The 18944-nt window shown below is 41.9% G+C and overlaps 2 protein-coding genes across 2 annotated transcripts; both read left to right on the forward strand.

Annotated features, from left to right (window-relative positions):
* The first annotated feature begins 9415 nt into the window (after positions 1 to 9415).
* On the forward strand, positions 9416 to 9931 carry LOC125220328 (uncharacterized). The gene has a single exon (XM_048122488.1). It carries the CDS (start codon positions 9416 to 9418, stop codon positions 9929 to 9931), a length of 516 nt encoding a protein of 171 aa, XP_047978445.1.
* Positions 9932 to 9939: 8 nt separating this feature from the next.
* LOC125220327 (uncharacterized) lies at positions 9940 to 13073 on the forward strand. Its single transcript, XM_089062229.1, has 4 exons — positions 9940 to 11148; positions 11355 to 11580; positions 11765 to 12328; positions 12706 to 13073. The coding sequence occupies exons 1-4, from the start codon at positions 9940 to 9942 to the stop codon at positions 13071 to 13073; spliced, it is 2367 nt and encodes a 788-aa protein (XP_088918355.1).
* Positions 13074 to 18944: the final 5871 nt, after the last annotated feature.

The following is an 18944-nucleotide window of genomic DNA, read 5'->3' on the forward strand; positions in this document are numbered from 1 at the left end:
AACACTTTTTCCCTTCTCTACCATTCCATCAATGTCGTTTCCCAATTTTAAGAGACATTCCATGGCATAAGCATAACTATCTTCACTCTCGGCTGCCTTGCCTGTCATGAATGAATTACATAACTCTTTATATCGTTGTTTCTTTCGGGTTTTTTCATCATCAACGACAGCTCCTTCCTTGCAAACTCTTGCCATCCCGCTCTTAGCATGTTTGGTCCATCGCTTTAAGATATATTTATCGGGTATTCAATGACGTTCATTAATGTAAAGACTTTTAAACTATGTGAGCATAAAATACCCGAGAATTCAAACTTTCTACAGCTACAAGAAATGGAATCATATGTGACCTATGTTCATAAGCCCGATCAAGAGGTCTAACCTTATATATTCTTGAACTTCCAAGTTGACTCTCACTCTCGATTTTGCTTTTAAATGCCTTCCTCAACTCATTAAATAATGCAAATATCTCGTGTGTATATATGGCAGCTCCATGCTTTAGTATTTCTAATGGAAAAGTTCATAAGAGAACTTTGAGCATTTTTGAAATCTTCTGTAGCTTCTTTCTACGTCGATCATCTTCAACCTTTGAAAATGATGGAACACCTCAACAATATTGTTTTTGTAATTTGCATAATGTTTCATGACAATCGCCCTTTCCGCTCTCGTCTCCCTCTTCTTGAAAGTTGTGTGTGTCGTCGCGAACTGCTCAAGTTGGACATTCGACCTGATCAAGCCAGCCTATTTCTGCCTGTTTCACCTACAAAATTGTGGGTGAGTGGATCCGGTAAAGGTTCGGGCTGATCAAGCTGAGTGGCTTCGACTTGAGTGAGAAGAATTGAGAGCCTGAAGGGAATATGACATCAAAAACCTTAACCCACTAATACTATTAATTATTATGTGGAAGTAAGGATCGATCCCACAAAGATGAGGCGTTTCGAATTGTTTGTGTGATACGGCTTGGGGCTTGGCTGCTGCCACGCTTTACTTTAGGGGTGGGTTAAGCTTAACTACGGGTTGGAAAAGAGAGACTAACTAAGCTGAACAACTAAACTACCTAACTGATCAACTCAGAAAACATTACTATAAAAAGAGAAACAGAATAAACGGGGTTGTCAGGCCACTGCAGAAATGTACGAAAAGCAAAACAACTTTAACAGAATCGTCTTCCTCAACAGATCAGCGCAAGGAAACAGAGCAGGAACAGATCTGAAAAGCCGAGGAAGACGAAACAAAACAAAAACACATAAAACTTAAAATTACTCCTACGATCTAAGCTACGACAACGAAAAAACAAGAACTACGGCTAAAACATGCAAAGACGAAAAGAAAACACGTAGATCTAAACAGAAAATATAGACTCAAACAGAAAACAGAAAATCTAAGCTAAGACTCACATTAAACGGGAAAGCAAAAACAGATCTAAAACATCAAAACATAAAACAAGCACAGAACGAAGAAAACGAAAACATGACTTAGATTAAACTAATACAAAAACAGGAAAGAGAGTCGATTACATAAATAGAAAACAGAACTAAGCTAGGAAAGCAGGAAATTGTCTTAGCACCCCTTCTCGGAGTGGAATTACAAAACAGAAACTGAAATGCGCAAGAACAACAGGGAAAGCAACTAACTACCAGCTATCTAAACGAAACCAAGTGTGTGCAGGAGATTGAAAAGCAAGGAATTGAAGAGAACTTCGATTTCATCTCTAGAAGAGAGCTAGAAATCCTACCTACTCTAAAGAGGACCCCCCTAAACTACTCGGCAAGAAAATGAAAATATGGGGGAACTCCCTTCTGTTAGTGTGCAAGGCTCCTTTATATAGGGAGGCGTAGGGCTCTGATCCCTAGGGTACCACCCCCTGAAATGACGCTTTTGTCCTTCACACCTTAGAGTGGAGTTCATAGTCTTCTCTCCAGCGCAAGGTCTGGCTGGCTCCAGTTGGATAATGACTTGATCAGTTCAAAAGCCGCCTTTTTTCTCCTCTTTTCCCAAATTTTGCTTTCACCCTCTGGAATGATGTGATCTTTGGTTTTCGGCGAAATCTACACACACCTTGCTCAAAAAGGGTCGTTAGTTTGCTGATTTCATTGCGGTTTTGCTATAAAACACATGCATGAAACGAGCCTCATTGCATTCACGCACTCACTTCGTTGAGTTGTAATGATATCAACATAAAATGTATTTCTTCCATATACCAATGCCCATTTTTTCCTTAGAGAAAACATTCTTGTCAACCACTGATTATCTCGCAAGTTGTATTTTTCTAACATTTCATTCCATGCCCCGAGGAGTTCCATTCTTCTTTAAAGTCATAAATACAACGACTAAAATCAGCTGCAAATGTGTTCTTAAAACTCAAAAAAACACTTGAAAGATGGATCGTTGCATTCTGAAAAATGTGCTAAACACATAAGCGATGGTAATTAGATGGCCACTTGGAAGCTAAAGCAGCGCTCATTGCTTCCATATACCAATGGTAAGAGTTGTAATGATATCAGCATAAAATGTATTTCTTCCATATACCAATGCCCATTTTTCCCTTAGAGAAAACATTATTGTCAGCCACTGATTATCTTGCAAGTTGTATTTTTCTAACATTTCATTCCATGCCCCGAGGAGTTCCGATTCTTCTTCAAAGTCGTACACACAACGACTAATATCAGCTGCAAATGTGTTCTTAAAACTCAAAAAAACACTTGAAAGATGGATCGCTGTATTCTGAAAAATGTGCTAAACACATAAGCGATGGTAAGTAGATGGCCACTTGGAAGCTAAAGCAGTGCTCATTGCTTGATCTTGATCTGTTAAGATAGTCTTTGGTCGTTTTTCCATCATGGCATCTTCAAATGCACTAAACAACCACTCAAAGGTTTCAATTGTTTCGTCGTATAATAATGCTGCACCAAATTACGCCAACGAACAAAACAATTGGTCTACTATCTCAATGTTTTATAATAGGTAGTATCAAAGCAAACAACATCACCAAAATGACCAAAATCTTGTATCATTCTACCATCGGTCCAAAATATATTGGTAATTAGATCTTTCACGTCTAGCTGTATTGCATAGTAAAAGTGTGGATCCTCACTTGTCATCCTTTGTAAAGATTGTAACACCCCTCCACAATCGCCTTGTTTAATCTCCGAAGTCCTCTTAGTTCTCAAATAATTCTTCAAATCAATATGAGTGAAACCAAGATGTTGAATTCCACTAGAGTCTTTTGCCATTACATCCAAAATTTTCTTTGGAGGCAACCCTTAACTTTGAGCAACATCAACTTGAGTTTGTTGAACATTAGACATTTCCCGGAAACATCTAAACCCTATCTACAGTTGATTTTCAACATAGCCTTACGTCCGTACCTAATTTCAGGACGAGGTCTCTTCACTATAACAACTCGACTGTCTGTTGCTCTAAAACCTTCTTTACAACAACAAAAACTTATGTCCAAAAGCTTGCCTGCAATTGGATCCTTATGAGCAGATTCTTTTCGAGTTCCAAATCTTGTTGCTTTTGCATATTTCATATATAAATCATATGCCTCAACTTCTGTTTCAAACTCCATTCCTATCATAGGAATAAAGTCTTGTGATATAGTGTCATCCATACCTGCATATAAAAAATGAAAGTAAACAGTAACAATGTCAACTTCTTTAGTACATATTAAAGAAAACTACTTAGTTAGAATCTTGATTTTATGTTTAAAAGACTGTAGATACACATCTATAACGTTAAATCAGAAAAAATTGTTCTAACATAACTCATTTAATGTGAAATCAGGAAACAAAATGCAAGGTTTTTACATGTTTTGGATGCTTCTAAACAATTACTTGTGAATGCTTTCTCTCGAATGGTATATTGTGAGCTTCAACGCTTCAATGGAGAAGGGAGAAATACTTCCCGTTAGTAAAAATTAGAGAGGCGCTGATTTTGAAAATGGAAGATGAAAGGTTGTTTTGATTTGGGGCTGATTTAGCGCAGCACATTCATGAATTAGGAATGAAGTAGGCTTTTAGTAGGCTTATACATATATATATATAATGGATCTATATGTCAATTTTACATTAGTGGATTAGAAATGGAGGAGGAAATAGTTTTGAGTTTTTGAATCCTATCTATTGTAAGTTAATTATGGAATAAGTGGCGTTTGTGGTTTCTTCATCAAGAAGGACATTTCTACTGATCATAGCTCTAATCCGATAGCTTCAGAGTTTAATGAGAAGGAGAGGGAGTTGAAGTTGAGGGAGGATGAGTTGGATGGGAAGCTGGGGTTGGTTGATGAGAATATCGAGGAATTGGAGGCGTCGCGGGCTCATATTGATACTCCGCGTGTGACGGAGTCCGAGGAGTTGAAGGAGATTGAGAAGATGGGAAGGGGAACTGGAGAAGCGAGTGGGGGATTTTGCAGAAGGAGATGGAGTATCATGAGTTTTGCGATTGGAGACTCAGCGAAATTGACGAACACTACTGCTGGACGACGAACAACAGCGTGAGAAGCGAAGGCTGTTCGGAGCTTCGTGTAGCAGGAACGACGACGTTATACCGTGAGAGAGAGGGCGTGTGTGGAGGGATCATCGGCTCTGGCTTGATTGATGATCGCGAAGATGATTGATGGTGGCGATAGGCTTCATGGCTGTAGCACCGACGAACTGGAGAGAGAGGGCAACGACCGAGAGGAAATCGAGAGAGAAATAGAGTGGGAGACGGAGGGATGGGTTTTTTTTTTTTCTAGAAAAATGAAGAGTGCATTTTCATCATACATATAATCTCTTGAATCAAGAACGAAAAAAACCACATGTAAAAGCAATGAAGAAACCAAATACTTGCAGAATCATATTACTGCAAGCAAAATATCAAGTACAACAAAGCCAATGCTTCGTACTTCCCAACTGTATCAGCAATCCGATCGATACAAGGTTCTGGAAATAGAGTCCCGTTATCCCACACAAGTTCGTCATTTACTGGAAGCGGTTTATTGGGAACGATGTGCTTTCCGATGGGGAGGCCCATACCAGAGTGCTGGAAGAGAGAGGATGCCGCGGAACGCATAACGATGCCGTTGCTGCCCATGATTCGTGATGCTACGTGGCTCAACCTTGCTGCCATCTTCGATTTCTTCCCGTTTATCTTAGGGTATCAAATTTTGAAGGAATTGCGACTTGGTAAGGAAGGACACAACACTCACACCCTTCAGACGGAGGGATGGGTTGGCCGAGCGAATGATGCAAGATGAAGAGAAAGGCTATTATGTATAAAGTGTTAATTACGTGGTGTTCTATCTAAGAGTGAGATAGTATAAGAAATAAGAAAAGAAATAATAAGAGAATAATTGAGGGGGTATTTTGGTCAATTAATAAATATTGGAAGGAAAATAATAAGAAAAATGAAGAGAATAAATATAAAAAAGTAAAAATTCCTTATTCCGAAAAATTCGCATGCCTCGATTTATATTCTGAAAGGTCAATGAATTTAATGTCAAATCTCGAAAGTTCAGCGAATTGAGACCCATATTCTGAAATCTCTCATTTTTTACTACTTCTAAAATACCATAATTGCATTCATCTTCGAAAGATCTTCGTGTGGATACCTCGCACGCCTCAATCGGAGTCCGGTAGAAGAAGATGACTGTTTTACGAAGATTGCATGGGAGTGAAAAACGCGCGATGAAGACACGTAGTGTGGGTCACTGTGTGCACAGAAAGAAATAACAGGTTTCCTTGGTCCAACAAATCCGCTAGATCACAAGGACTAGGAACTCACTGGTCGTCGGACACACAGAGCACTTCTTCAAAAACCCTCAACCACTTATACTAAAACCTAGCACAGGGAAGTAGGGATCGATCCCACAGCGTAATAATCATGCTCAAGGATTTGGGAATTGTTTTTGGGTTGGCTGCTGCCACGCATTTTTTTGGGTTGAGGAAATTAAACTAAACTTGGGATTTTAAACTGCTACGCTAACAGTTAGATCTAGGCGAAACAACAAAAGCATGCACGTAAACTAGAACCGAAACAATCACTAGATCTGAGAGACTATTCTAAATTACCTAGATCTGGGAAATAAACCGACGGTGGGGACCATAACTGAAAAAGCAGAGTACGGAAGAAAAGCTGGAAAAACAACTAACTAAGGTACTAACTAACAGCGACATCATCTTCTTCAACCAATTTGCATAAAAACTCAGAAGAAATAGGTATGAGCATAATCGGAAACAAAGCAGACTGGATTTTAACGATTAAATGAAGAGTATTTTTATTGAATCGGGAAGTAGAGCAATGGAGAGTTCACCTCCGGAAGGTGCGATTTTCACATAGTTCTTTGGCGATTTTCTCTCGGTGATTGTCCCGGCGCCTTTGTTTTTTTCTTTTGTCGATCTTAGGTTACTTTGTTGCCCTTTGGTCTCGGGCGGTGTGAGGGGGGTTGCGGGTTGGTGGGGGTTTTTTCTCCGGCGGGTAGGGCTTGTTGGGTCCGGCGCGGTTAATGGCGCCGGTGCTGGAGGGGGTTGTTGCGGCGGAGGAGTGCCCTGAGTTGAAATCGGTGGCGTTTGTTGACGTTTGTGGATCTGATTCGCCTGTTTGTAGGCGATCGGCGAGGAAATCGCTGCGGTCTCCGTATGCTCGGGGGAGACGGACGAAATCGTGTCCGAAGTCGCCGCTGATGAGAATGGCTGAAATGAGGAAGGGGGGGTTGAAGGGGAGAGCTCTACGACAGTCTGGAAAGAATGGGCTCGCTGTTTTGGGTTATAAGGGGGATAGGGGGCCGAGGGGAGGCTATAGGAGGGGTGTGGGCGAGCTGGATGTTATTTCAGAGTGCTCGGAGTTGGGGGAAGGGGTTTTGGGTGGATTGGAGGCGGAAGGGTTTGATGGAGGTGAATCTGATGGTGGGGTTCTAGGGGATGCTAGTGCTATGGTAGTTTCTGAGGCAGGGGCCTTGGCTTCTGATGGTGGGTTTGGTAAGGTGGTGTCGGAGGTTGAAAGGGCTAAGGAGGAAGGGGTTGTTGTTGGTAGGGACGCTGTAATGGCAGATGGTCGGAACCCTGTGGAGTCTGATATTTTGAGTGATATGGGTAGGCATTTCAGAGACATGGGAGAGGACCGCTCTGTGATACCAGGGTAGGTTGATGTTATTCTGGAGGGGCCGCACTCTGATCTTTTTTTGGATCTAATTTCTGCACAACCTCTACATGAAATGGCGTTTATTGGCACACAAGCAGATTCAGGTGTTGCGACAAGTGGAGGGATGAATACTCATGTTCTGAAAGGAAGTTCGGGAGATGAACCTGGTGTGATGAAGAATGAGGACTTTCCCCCACTGAACAAATCCTTTTTGAGGGCTGCTAAGGAAAGGGAGAGGAATAAAGTTTTAGGGGAGAGTGAGTTGCCAAGGGTTTCGGAAGCGGCACGGGTATTTTCAAATGGTAACAGAGGAGGTGGGAGTTCTAAGAGCTTTGGCAATAGCGGGGCAGGGATAAGGAATTATAGAGCCTCAGTCACAGATGGGGTGCAATCAGGAGGGAGAGTATAAGTGAGCTTTGAACCGGAAAAGATCAAGAGGATGGGTGTGTTGGGGGAAAGGTGTGGGCTCCCTTCTATCCAATTTTCAAGTGCAGAGACCTCGTTTTTGGCTGAGAAGTTGGGCTTTGCTATCGTGGGTAAATTTTCCCACTCGATTCCCTCGTCGCCTCAAATTCAGAGAGCCTTCATGGGTATGAAATTTAAGGGTGAGTTCTCGTGGAAATATATAAATGCTAAGCATGTTCTAGTTCAATTTGCTATGATCGATGATTATGCCAAATTGTTAAATGGTCCTAATGGAATGCCGGTTTGGTTTGTGGATCGTCACCCCATGAGAGTTTTTAAATGGACAACAGACTTTGATCCTTTTTTTGAGTCGCCTATAGCGGCAGTTTGGTGCAATCTGATAGGGCTCCCCATTCACTTGTTTGAAAAGTCTGCTCTGTTTGCGATTGGGGGCCTTCTTGGAGAGCCTTTGTTGGTTGATCATGCCACAATATCTCGTTCGAGACTATCCTTTGCTAGATTATGTGTTGAAATTGATATCTCCAAGATACAGGCTCAAGAGATTATTATAGACATTCAGGGAAGGGAAATTAGACAACCAGTAAGATGGGATCGAATTCCTTTATTTTGTCAAGATTGTAAACATGTTGGTCATTCTAGTGACGTGTGTTATGCGAATGGTAATAGGGAAAGACCCGTGCGAAGGGATTATGATATCTCAGGGGTTGTCAGATCCCGGCCTGGGGTGGGTGAGGGTGAAGGGGATGCAGTTGAGGGTGGGGTGCAGGTTGGGATTTTGAGTGATGGAGAGCAGGCCGGGAGTGGGTTGGTGCTTGACAAGGATAAGGGGAAGGGGCAGGTTGGTGAGGGTTTCCAAAGGCAGGGTAGGCGGCGGGGGAAGCAGGGAAAGGGGGGCTGGGGTCCTTCTGGTGTACAGGGCGGTCCTTCTGGGTTTGGGGGTCAGGGAGCTGCGGTTGGTGTGTTTGAAGGAGATGGGTCGCCAGGGGGTAGACCGTCGGTGATAAGCGTGGATGTTACTCCTCTTGGGTCTTTGGTTATTGAAGGGGACCCTTTTTTCTTGGAAGGAGGGGCGGGATAGGAGGTTTCTCCGCAGAAGGATATGGCAAACAGATTCTCAGCCTTGTCTTCTCTGGCCATGGACACGGATGGGAGGTCTTGGGGGTCTAAGCCGAAATATTTAAAGATGCTTCCAAATGGTGATTTTGATTCCGAGGTGTATGAAGATGAAAAGGAAGAGGATGATGAAGATGATTTAGAAACGGATATGGAGGTGCAGCAGGAGCAAACTGTGGAGAAGAGGGGTGTTGCTGTCGACCTTTCAAAGAATGAGGAGGAACAAGTTTCAAAAAAGGGAAGAATTGGTGAAGAGGCAGTGGTGGGAATTGTTTCTCATGTCGCTTAATCTTCTGATTTGGAATGCTCGAGGTGTGGCGAACGTTAACACCCAGAGGATGATTAAGAGATTGGTAAAAGAGAATAGAATCGTAGTGTTAGCAATTATTGAACCTCTTACTGCACCTAAGCCGGAATTCTTTAGTAAGATCTTTGGTCTGTCTTTTAAAGGTTCTAACTGCAATGGTCAAATATGGATTTTTGTTGCTGAGGGAATTAAGGTGGATGGCTGGGATGATTCTGATCAAATTTTCCATGGCAGACATGTAGCTTCTTTTCTCCCTGCCCCTGCCTTTCTTACGATAGCTTATGGCAAATGTTCTAGGGAGGGAAGGAGGGGAATGTGGGAGAAGCTTCGAGAATTAGCTGCAAAGTTAGATGGTCTGCCGTGGTTGGTGGGAGGTGATTTCAATATCTTTGTTTCTGAGGAGGAGAGCATGGAAGTGTGAGAAGGCAAGGAAGGAAAGCCAAAGAAATGATGGATTTTGCGGAGACAATTGCGGACTGCCAGCTCCTGGATGTGGGCGCTAATGGTTCTAAATTCACTTGGGCAAGGGGGGATACTTTGGAGAGGCTGGACCGAGTTCTTATTGGTGAAGGATGGGCGAACCTGTTCGAATCCACGAGAGTTTCGAATCTCCCTAGAATTCTGTCTGATCATTGCCCGCTTTTGATAAGGTGTCAGATACCAGGACCTCGAGCTAAGCCATCCTTTCGGTTTCAAAATATGTGGGTACGGCATTCCTCGTTTTTGAAGGAAGTGGAACGGAGCTGGAGGGAGGAAACAGGTACTAGCGGTATGATCAATATCCAAATCAAGCTCAGCCGGCTTAAGAAAAATTTAAGAATCTGGAACCGTGTGGTCTTTGGTAACATTTTTGAAAAAGTAAGGAAAGCCGAGGTGGAGGCTAAGAAAGCCACGGAAAGATATGATCAGAATCCCGCTCCTGAGTTGAGATCAGAAATGCAGAGATGGCTGCGGAATTCTTACTAAGGTTAAAGATGGAGGAAGATTTTTGGTGTCAAAAAGCGGCTTTGAAGTGGGTGGCGGAGGGGGATAGAAATACAAGGTTCTTTCAAGGATGGGTGAAACAGAAATGGGTAAAATCTAGAATCCTAGCGATTGAGGATGGGAACCAGACCCTGACTGAAGAGGCAGATATTAGGAGTTCGGCAGAGAGTTTCTTCAAGGGCCTTCTTTCTGAAGATGTGGGAGTGTTAGAGGAGCCGGATCTGGAAATTCTTTCTACCCTCCCTTCCCACATTAATACAGAGTTGCTGGAGAGGGCACCCTCTGTGGAAGAGGTAAGGAATATTGTTTTTAGCTTAAATGGAGAAAGTGCCGCAGGGCCAGATGGGTATTCTGCTCTGTTTTTCCAGTCTTGCTGGGAGATAATTGGTGATGATGTGGTGGCAGCAGTGCTGGATTTTTTCTCGGGCTCCCCTATCCCACGAGGTATTGCGGCCACCTTAATAGTTCTAATTCCTAAGAAGGATAATCCTACACAATGGCCTGAGTTTAGGCCGATTAGCTTGTGCAATGTAATGAATAAAATCATATCCAAGCTTCTTGCCTCAAGGATGGCTCCTCTTCTTCCCCTGATCATTGCTCCTAATCAAAGTGGTTTCATTCAAGGGAGGTTGTTAAGTGATAATGTGCTTCTGGCTAAAGAACTGTTTCATGAAATCTGGAAGGGTGTGACTTCCCCGAATTTGGCTCTAAAGCTGGATATGGAGAAAGCTTATGATCGTGTTCAGTGGCCATTCTTACTGAAAATTCTTAGAAAAATGGGTTTCTCGGACACGTGGGTGAGGTTTATTGAAAATTGTATTTCTCCTTGCTGGTTCTCGGTTCTTATTAACGGGAGTGTGGCGGGTTTTTTCAAATCGACTCGAGGTCTCAGGCAAGGGGACCCGATTTCTCCCTCCTTTTTCGTTTTGGCAGCTAACTATCTTTCAAGGTTGCTTGACCGCCTCATTTTGGGGCGTAAGGAATTGATGTATCGCACAGCTAGATATACCATGGGGATCTCTCACTTGGCGTATGCAGATGATATACTTATCTTTTCGCAGGCTCAGAGCTCAGCAATCCTTGAAGTGAAAGAATGCTTGAAACATTACATGGAGGTTTCGGGACAGAAAGTGAATGTGGGAAAGAGCTGCTTTTATCTTGATAAGAAGCATGTCGCATGGGCAAGAGAAGTGACTGAGGTAAGTGGATTTCAACAGGGATGTCTTCCTTTTTTCTATCTGGGAGTGCCAATTTTTAGGGGACCGAGAAAGACAAGCCTATTCCTATTTATTCGAGATAAAATATCGGCAAGAATCACAGTTGGAGTCATAGACACCTGTCCTTTGGGGGTCGTTTAACTTTGATAAGAAGCGTCCTGGGGGCTTTACCTATCCATGTTTTCCAGGTAATGGATCCTACAAAGGGTGCCTTGAGGCAGATAGAACAAGTGCTGGCCCGGTTTTTATGGGGGTCATGCTACACTTCTAGAAAGACTCATTGGATTAATTGGCAGAGAATTTGCCTACCCACTGATGAGGGGGGTTTGGGTATTCGCAACTTGGCAGACTCGGTGATGGCGTTTAGTCTCAAGTTGTGGTGGAGGTTCAGGAATCAGGAGTCTTTGTGGGCTCGTTACATGTTCCAAAAATACTGCTCAAAATCATTTCCGATGGTTTTGTATAGATCGAACAGATTTAGCCCTATGTGGAGAAAACTGTTCATGGTGGGGGAGCTTTGTCGAGAACAGGTGAGGTGGGTGGTAGGGTAATATAAACTTTTGGTTTGATTCTTGGGTTCTGTGTTCGCCCCTTGCAGGTCTGTGTGGGCCGAATCTAAGCTGCCCAGCGTTGAAAGTTAATGATCTCTGGATGGGGGATCATTGGGATGAGGTGAAGGTTAGGATGCTTGTGGAGGAGGAGGGTTTGCAGGAGGAGATTGCCGAGAAAATTTTACAAACACCTTTTGATAGAGGGGTTCGAGATAGGGGAAGATGGAAGTTATCCGGTAATGGGGACTTTACAACAGCTTCGGCTTGGGATCTAGTCAGGAAAAGAGCAGGGAAGCGGTTGATCCTTGAAATGATATGGGGAAAAAACATTGGATTGTCCATCTCGATGTTCCTCTGGCGTCTCTTGGCGAATCGAATTTCGGTAGAGGCAAAGATGCAATGGAGTGGAATCTCGTTGGCTTCAAAGTGTAGATGCCGTGTCGAGTCGCAGATTGAGACAAGACTGCATTTATTTGTGAACGGGGAGGCGGCAAGGAGAGTGTGGCAATATTTTGCAAGGTGGTTTCCTCAAGTACCGCCGTTCATGGAGGTTGGGGAGAACATTAAGCTTAGGTTTAGGTGGTGGCAAAGACATTTGGGAATAAGAGCAGGTGGTCATTTATGTACGCTCATCCCCTATCTTATTTTGTGGTTTATTTGGTCGGAGAGAAATGAAAATGTTCATAGGGAGAAAGCCTTTGAAGTGGAGAATGTAATTAGGAGGGTTAATTCTCACTTGAGAAATCTGGTTTTGGCCAAACTGATAGGACCAGAACACTGGGGGAGCTGTTGCCCTCAATTGGATGTGATGAGGGGAGGGGCTCGTCATGTCCGAAGGAGGAAAGTTGTAAGGGTTCTGTGGAGACCTCCGGATGAGGGTTGGTGTAAACTCAACGTGGATGGAGCATTTTCTCTGGTGTCTCGAAAATCTGGTGGGGGAGCTGTGTTGCGAGACTCAGAGGTGAAATTATTGCTGCTTTCTCTGCAGGTCTAGAGGTGGCTTTGGGTTTGGAGGCTGAGGTCGCGGCTCTGCTTCTAGGTGTTATGATTGCTAAGCAACAGGGAGGCAGAGTGTGGATTGAGTTGGATGCAGAAAGGGTGGTAAGCTGGCTAGCCTCAGGTAAGCTCGGATCAGCGGATGTGTGCGTGGATTTGCTTAGGATCAGAAAGGAGTTGCTGGGAATGGACTGGAAAGTATCCCATATTTTTAGGGAAGGTAACAAAGCTGCGGATTTCCTTGCAGAGGCTGGAATCCAGTCCGGTGAACAGGTGCTTTACACGGGCGTGTCGGCTCCGTCTCGGGTAAAGGCTCTTTGCAGGATGGATCAGATCGGTCTGCCAAATTTTCGGTTTTGAATGAGCATGACAATAGTTTTGTTTTTCGTTTTGATAGTGGTTGGTTCTGGGCCTGTGCTCATTGTAATAGTTTAGATGGTCTTTGGTGTTTTCTTTAGACAATCTTTTTAGGATGGTTTGTATGTTGACTTTCGATTTTGTTCGATGATATATAGGGGATGAGGGTCCTACTTATCCCTCCACCGTGAAAGGTGTTTAAAAAAAAAAAAAACGATTAAATGAAGAACAATTAAGAACTAAACCGATATACGGATGCTAGACGAAGTAAAACAGAAAGTAAATAGAAAACTCAAAATCCATGCATAACTCGACTTCCTCTGTTCAAATCCAACCTCGGATGCTAAATCCACTCCGGATCCAAGCATCCGACACAAACTCCAGCCAAAAAAAAAAAAAAAAACATTCCATAACTTCAGATTCAACCAACAACCTCCGATCAACAACAACACCGCAGATCTACAGCCAAATTCCCCAGATCGAGCACCAAAGTGACAGAAACAGAGATCAACATGCAACTCGCCGAAATAAAAACTCTTAACAGCAGGATCAACGTAGATCAACACGAAATAACACAAATATAACGAAAACTAAGAAATGCATAGATAATCAGTAACATCAACAACCAAATCAACTTCCAAAAGTGAAGTTCGAACGAAATAGAGTGCAAAAGAACCGAAAGTAAATAGATTGTATCTTCGCCCTCACGCGGACGGTGTTACGACGAAATTTCTCTGAAGATTTGACCCCTTGAAACCTAAACTACCCCAGAACTTCCATTTCCCAAGTGTGTGTGTGTGTGAGCTAAGAGTGAAAAAGTTCCTTTTTTTTGTGTGTTGCATGCTCCTCTATTTATAGGCGTTGAAGTGGGGCCCAACGAGGTATAGATAGACTTTGTTGCCCTCAGCTATTGACTCCCTTCTTCTAGCCTTCTTTTCCTTAAATTCTGCTCACTTCTCCTTCATTCTTTCGCTAGTCCGTTCCCTCCAGCATCTCCTGGATCTAGCGATTCTGTCACACACCTGGCTTAGAAACTGTGTTAGACCCAGCAAAATATAGTGCTTTTCACATATAACCGATGCATGAAATTAGCCTTATCACGCGACTAGGCCATTTGGGAGCATGTCGCGAGTCAGAAAAAACGCCCGACCCGGGCGTTTTCTAAGTCACAAATTGCCCGACTGGGCAAATGTTACTGGGCTTGTTTTTGAGCCATATTTATTTAAATAGCTAGGGCACGACTTCTAAAACACCTTTTGGCAGCTCGAGACGAATTTCAAGGAGATTGAAGCTTGAGACCCATCTCGGGGGAGAGAAGAACAAGATCAAGCCTCATCCACCTAAAATCAAGCCCCATATGGTAGCATTTACTTGTTCTCTTGTATTTTTTGCCAACTATGAGTGGCTAGATTTTAGGGATTACTCCTAGTTATTGAGGGAAGCTTGTAATATAAATCCATAATTGTGTTTTGATAGATTTCCATATTTTGGCTCTTATATCTTTATTTCAATCCATGTTGGATTTTGCTAGCAAATTTAATCCTGTAAATGGTCTTATCTTCAATGTCTCTTTAACTTGGGATAGAGAGCTAACATAGATAAGAAACCCTAATCTAAAACTGATCAGGGATAGTCCAGGGTGGATCTTGTGTGTTGAACATTCGTAGAAGCCAATCCCGAGCTTACTATAGGACTGTAGGGGTGAGGGGTTGGTGAGTAGAGCCTAGGAGACGTGATCAGCTTATCCTAGGTGTTAAATTCCACGATCAGTGATCCGCTGCGTGAGAGCGTAAAATCAATACGATCCGGATAAATAATTGAAAGTAATTAGACTTTAGGATTCATATGAACAAGTGACCCGAAACAAGCTAGGTGTAAGTCTTCCCTCTTTACTGTGTTTCCCTTGCATTTTTCATTCTCGTTTAGTACTTCACTCACATTCTTATCTAAAACCCAAAATTAAACAAATTTACTATTTTTTAGTTAGGTTTAATTGTTTTAGCAATTAATCTCCTCCTTGTGGGTTCGACATCTTTTATAATGCATTACACGTCTGTAAACTTGCAAAAGTAGTATTTTTAGGGATTTATTATTTGTTTTTTATACTTAAATTGCACCTTAAAAATTAGAACAACAATTGTTAAACAATTTCAAGATCAATATTAACATTTCAAATCTTATCTACCATTTGATCTAAGCACCTAAATATTACTCCACTGACCTTGTCCTAGCTAAGATGATACTCCCTCAGTCCATGAAATAATATCTCATTTTATTACTTTGGGATGTCCGTGATTTAAAGTCTCATTTGCTTTTTTCCATTTTAGAAATGATCTACCATTCAACTAACTTATTACACCCACATTCTATTATAAAACCAATATATAAAAGTGGGTCCACTTTCCACTAACTCATTTCCCCATTTTTCTTCACAAAATCAAAGAATTTCTTAAAACTAGTGCCTAATCAAAATGAGACTACTAATGGCGGACGGAGAGAATAGCAGTTTTTGAATTGTTGGTTGATATGTTTAATTGAAGGGAGAAAAAAGATAAATTGATAAATATGATCAAATTCACGCATTTTTGAAATCTGATAAATCACTATTTTCTAAGTTATCACATCTTCACTTTTCCGGTATTGATTTGGCAACCAATTTAAAATACGTGGATAAAACGACAATATCTAATTAGGTTTGAAACGACTTTTTCTCCCCATATTATAAATTGTATGCCACATTAGCACGTAATTCACAAGAAAAGATAACACTATTTTTGTTTATGATAAAGCATGTATTTAGAAAAGAAAAATTTCCTTGAAGTGTTGAATGCGGCCACGAAAACTCGGCTTTGGGAGTGAGCATGTGGCTCGCTCACTCGCGGTGCATGAGGGTCCGTTGCATGTGATCGCAACATGCGAAGGTAAATTTGGTTATAATTTAATTTGGGAGATTTCATGTTGGATGATATAAGAGGGTTGTTGCCTCATTATGCAACCAACTCAATCAACAAGAATTAGAGAGAGCAGAAGAGAAGAAAAAGAGAAAGTGAGAGCTTGCTCGTTTCATCAAGAGTGGTGTGTGTGTGACCTCATTGTAATTTCATTTTCTTGTTCCCATTTCTGTATTCCGTTGAAAGAGAGTGATAGCAATAAAACATCTTATCCTTTCCGTGGACGTAGCCAAAGTTTGCCGAACCAAGTAAAACGTGTGTCATCTTTATTGCTCGTTTCTTGTCCATATATCAATCTCAACGAGTGGCGCTGTCTGTGGGAGGCAGAGGATAGATCGATGGTGATGGCGCGGTTTGAAACATTGAAATTCAACAGAAGGAATGACTTTTGGCCAGTGGCGAAACAAGATGCAGGCGCTGCTTACTCATCAAGGACTTGATGAAGCTCTTGAGGCGACCAAGTTAGATGACAAGCCGAGTGCGAAGTAGCTCGAGATATTGTAGAAGGCTCGAAGCACGATCATCTTGTATGTTGATAAAAACGTCTTAAGAGAAGTTGTGAAGGAGGAATCTGCTGCTCAATTTGGAAGAAATTAGAGGAACTCTACATGACCAAGTCGTTGGTTAAAAGGTTATATCTCAAACAACGCCTATACTCTTTCAGATTCAATGATGATAGAACTATAGGGGACCAGTTAGATCAATTCAATAAGATAGTTGATGATCTAGAAAATGTCGATGCCAGGATGGTGGAAGAAGATAAGGCAATTGCTTTATTGAATATTCTTCCAAAATCATTTGAGCAACTTAAGGATGCTATTGCTCGTGTAGAAGATAAGGCAATCGGCTATGAAATCTAAGGATTTGTAGAGATCGGGTAATGGCCAAATTGATGTGTCAGCAGAGGTCTTGAATGTGAAGCAATTCAAGAATAAATTTAAGCCAAAGGCAGGGGGTCCAAGAACTCCCAAGATAAAGAAAAGGGGGAGAAGAAGGAGACTCGAAGCTGTTGTTGTGATTTCTAGGGTGCTAAGTACACAAAACAAGTAATAAATCCCTAAAAATACTACCTCTGCAAGTATACAGACGAGCAATGCAGTATAAAAGGTGTCGAACCCACAAGGAGGAGATTAATTGCTAAAACTATTAAACCTAACTAAAAAGCAGTAAATTAGTTTGATTTTGAGTTTTTAGGATCAAGAGGCGAGTGAAGTACTAAACGAGAAGGCAAGAAAATGCAAGAGAAACACAATAGAGAGGAAAGAGTACTTCTAGCTTGTTTCGGGTTGCTTGTTCACATGAATCCTAAAATCTAATTACTTTCCAATATTTATCGGGATCGTGTTGATTTTACGCTCTCACACAGCTTATCACTGATCGTGGAATTTTACACCTAGGATAAGCTGATCACGTCTCCTAGGCTCTACTCACCAACCCCTCACTCCTACAGTCGCATAGTAAGCTCAGGATTGACTTCTACAAACGTTCAATACATAAGATCCACCCCGGACTATCCCCTGATCAGTTTTAGCCTAGGGTTCCTTATCTATGTTAGCTCCCTACTCCAAGTTAAAGAGACATTGAAGTTAAGGCTTTTACCGGATTAAGCTTACTAGAAAAACCCAACACGGATTCAAATAAAGACATAGATAAGAACCAAAACTTGGAAATCTATCAAAACAAAGTCATGGGTTCATATTTACAAGCTCCCCTAATAAACTAGAAGTAATCCCTAAAATCTAGCCACTCCTAGTGGGCAACATTACAAGAAGATGAGTAAATGCTACCATATGAGGCTAGATTTTAGGTGGAATGGGGCTTGATCTTCTCTCTCCTTCTAAAAATGGCTCCCAAGCTCTAAATGCTCTTCAAAATTCGTCCCCCAGCCGCCAAAGATCCATTGGAAGTCGTGCCCTAGCTATTTAAATAGTTAGGGCTCGAATAACATGCCAAGTAGCATTTGCCCGGTCGGGCGATCTGCACCTTGAAAAACGCCCGATCGGGCATTTTGTCATACTCTCGATCAGGTCGCGCGTTCTGACGCCCGGTCGCGCGTTTTGCACTGCATTGTGCAGTCTTCGTAAAACAGCCGTATCTTCTTCATCCGGACTCCGATTGAGGCGTGCGAGGTATCCACGCGAAGCTCTTTCGAAGGTTAATGGAATGGTGGACTTTTAGAAACATTTTAAGTTAATCTTACAGGGATTATTACTGATCAGATTCAGACCTTTGTTTTCTTCCCCCTCTCTCATATGGATTGGTCTTTTGTCCTACAATATATCAAAATAAGTCCATTTTTCACCTAAAATTGTGTGTTAAAACAATACAATAAAGGACTACAATTTGATTCACATCAAATACCTCCAAACTTAAGTCTTGCTCGTCTCGAGCAAGTCAATACAAAACACACTCTTTAGACATCTATGATCATTCTTCTCACATCACGCCGACCCACACAAGTCCTCAAAAATTATTGGATTGACCCCGCATTCACTCGCAAGTAAGACTTTGGAACATGCAATGTTCCAAAGGGAGTCTCAAACCGTCATAACTAGATCATCAAAAGGAGTTCTTCCGGATATTCTATTTTTTTTAAGGTACTTAAGGTGTTTGCCCCAAACTTAAACATAACTTACCACTAACAAGTCATTGTGATGCAAAAATCAAAGGACTTTGATCATTTGGTTGTAATGGGGCTTTTGGTCAAGGTGAGATCATATTTGGCTAAGTGACTCACCACCAATTTTATAGCACTAGCACATCCATTACAAATCTCACATCTCAAATACAACTCAATACACACCCCCAAACTTGAGATTTTTCATTATCTCAAAACTAACAAACCAACACTTTTTTTTTTCATTTTTCATTCAACTTTTTTTTTTCATTTTTCATTCAACTTTTTTTTTTCTTTTTTCTTCTT

This window comes from Salvia hispanica, chromosome 1 (genome assembly GCF_029641045.1).
Source record: "Salvia hispanica isolate PSC_SH4W2 chromosome 1, Shi_PSC_v1, whole genome shotgun sequence".
NCBI lineage: Eukaryota > Viridiplantae > Streptophyta > Magnoliopsida > Lamiales > Lamiaceae > Salvia > Salvia hispanica.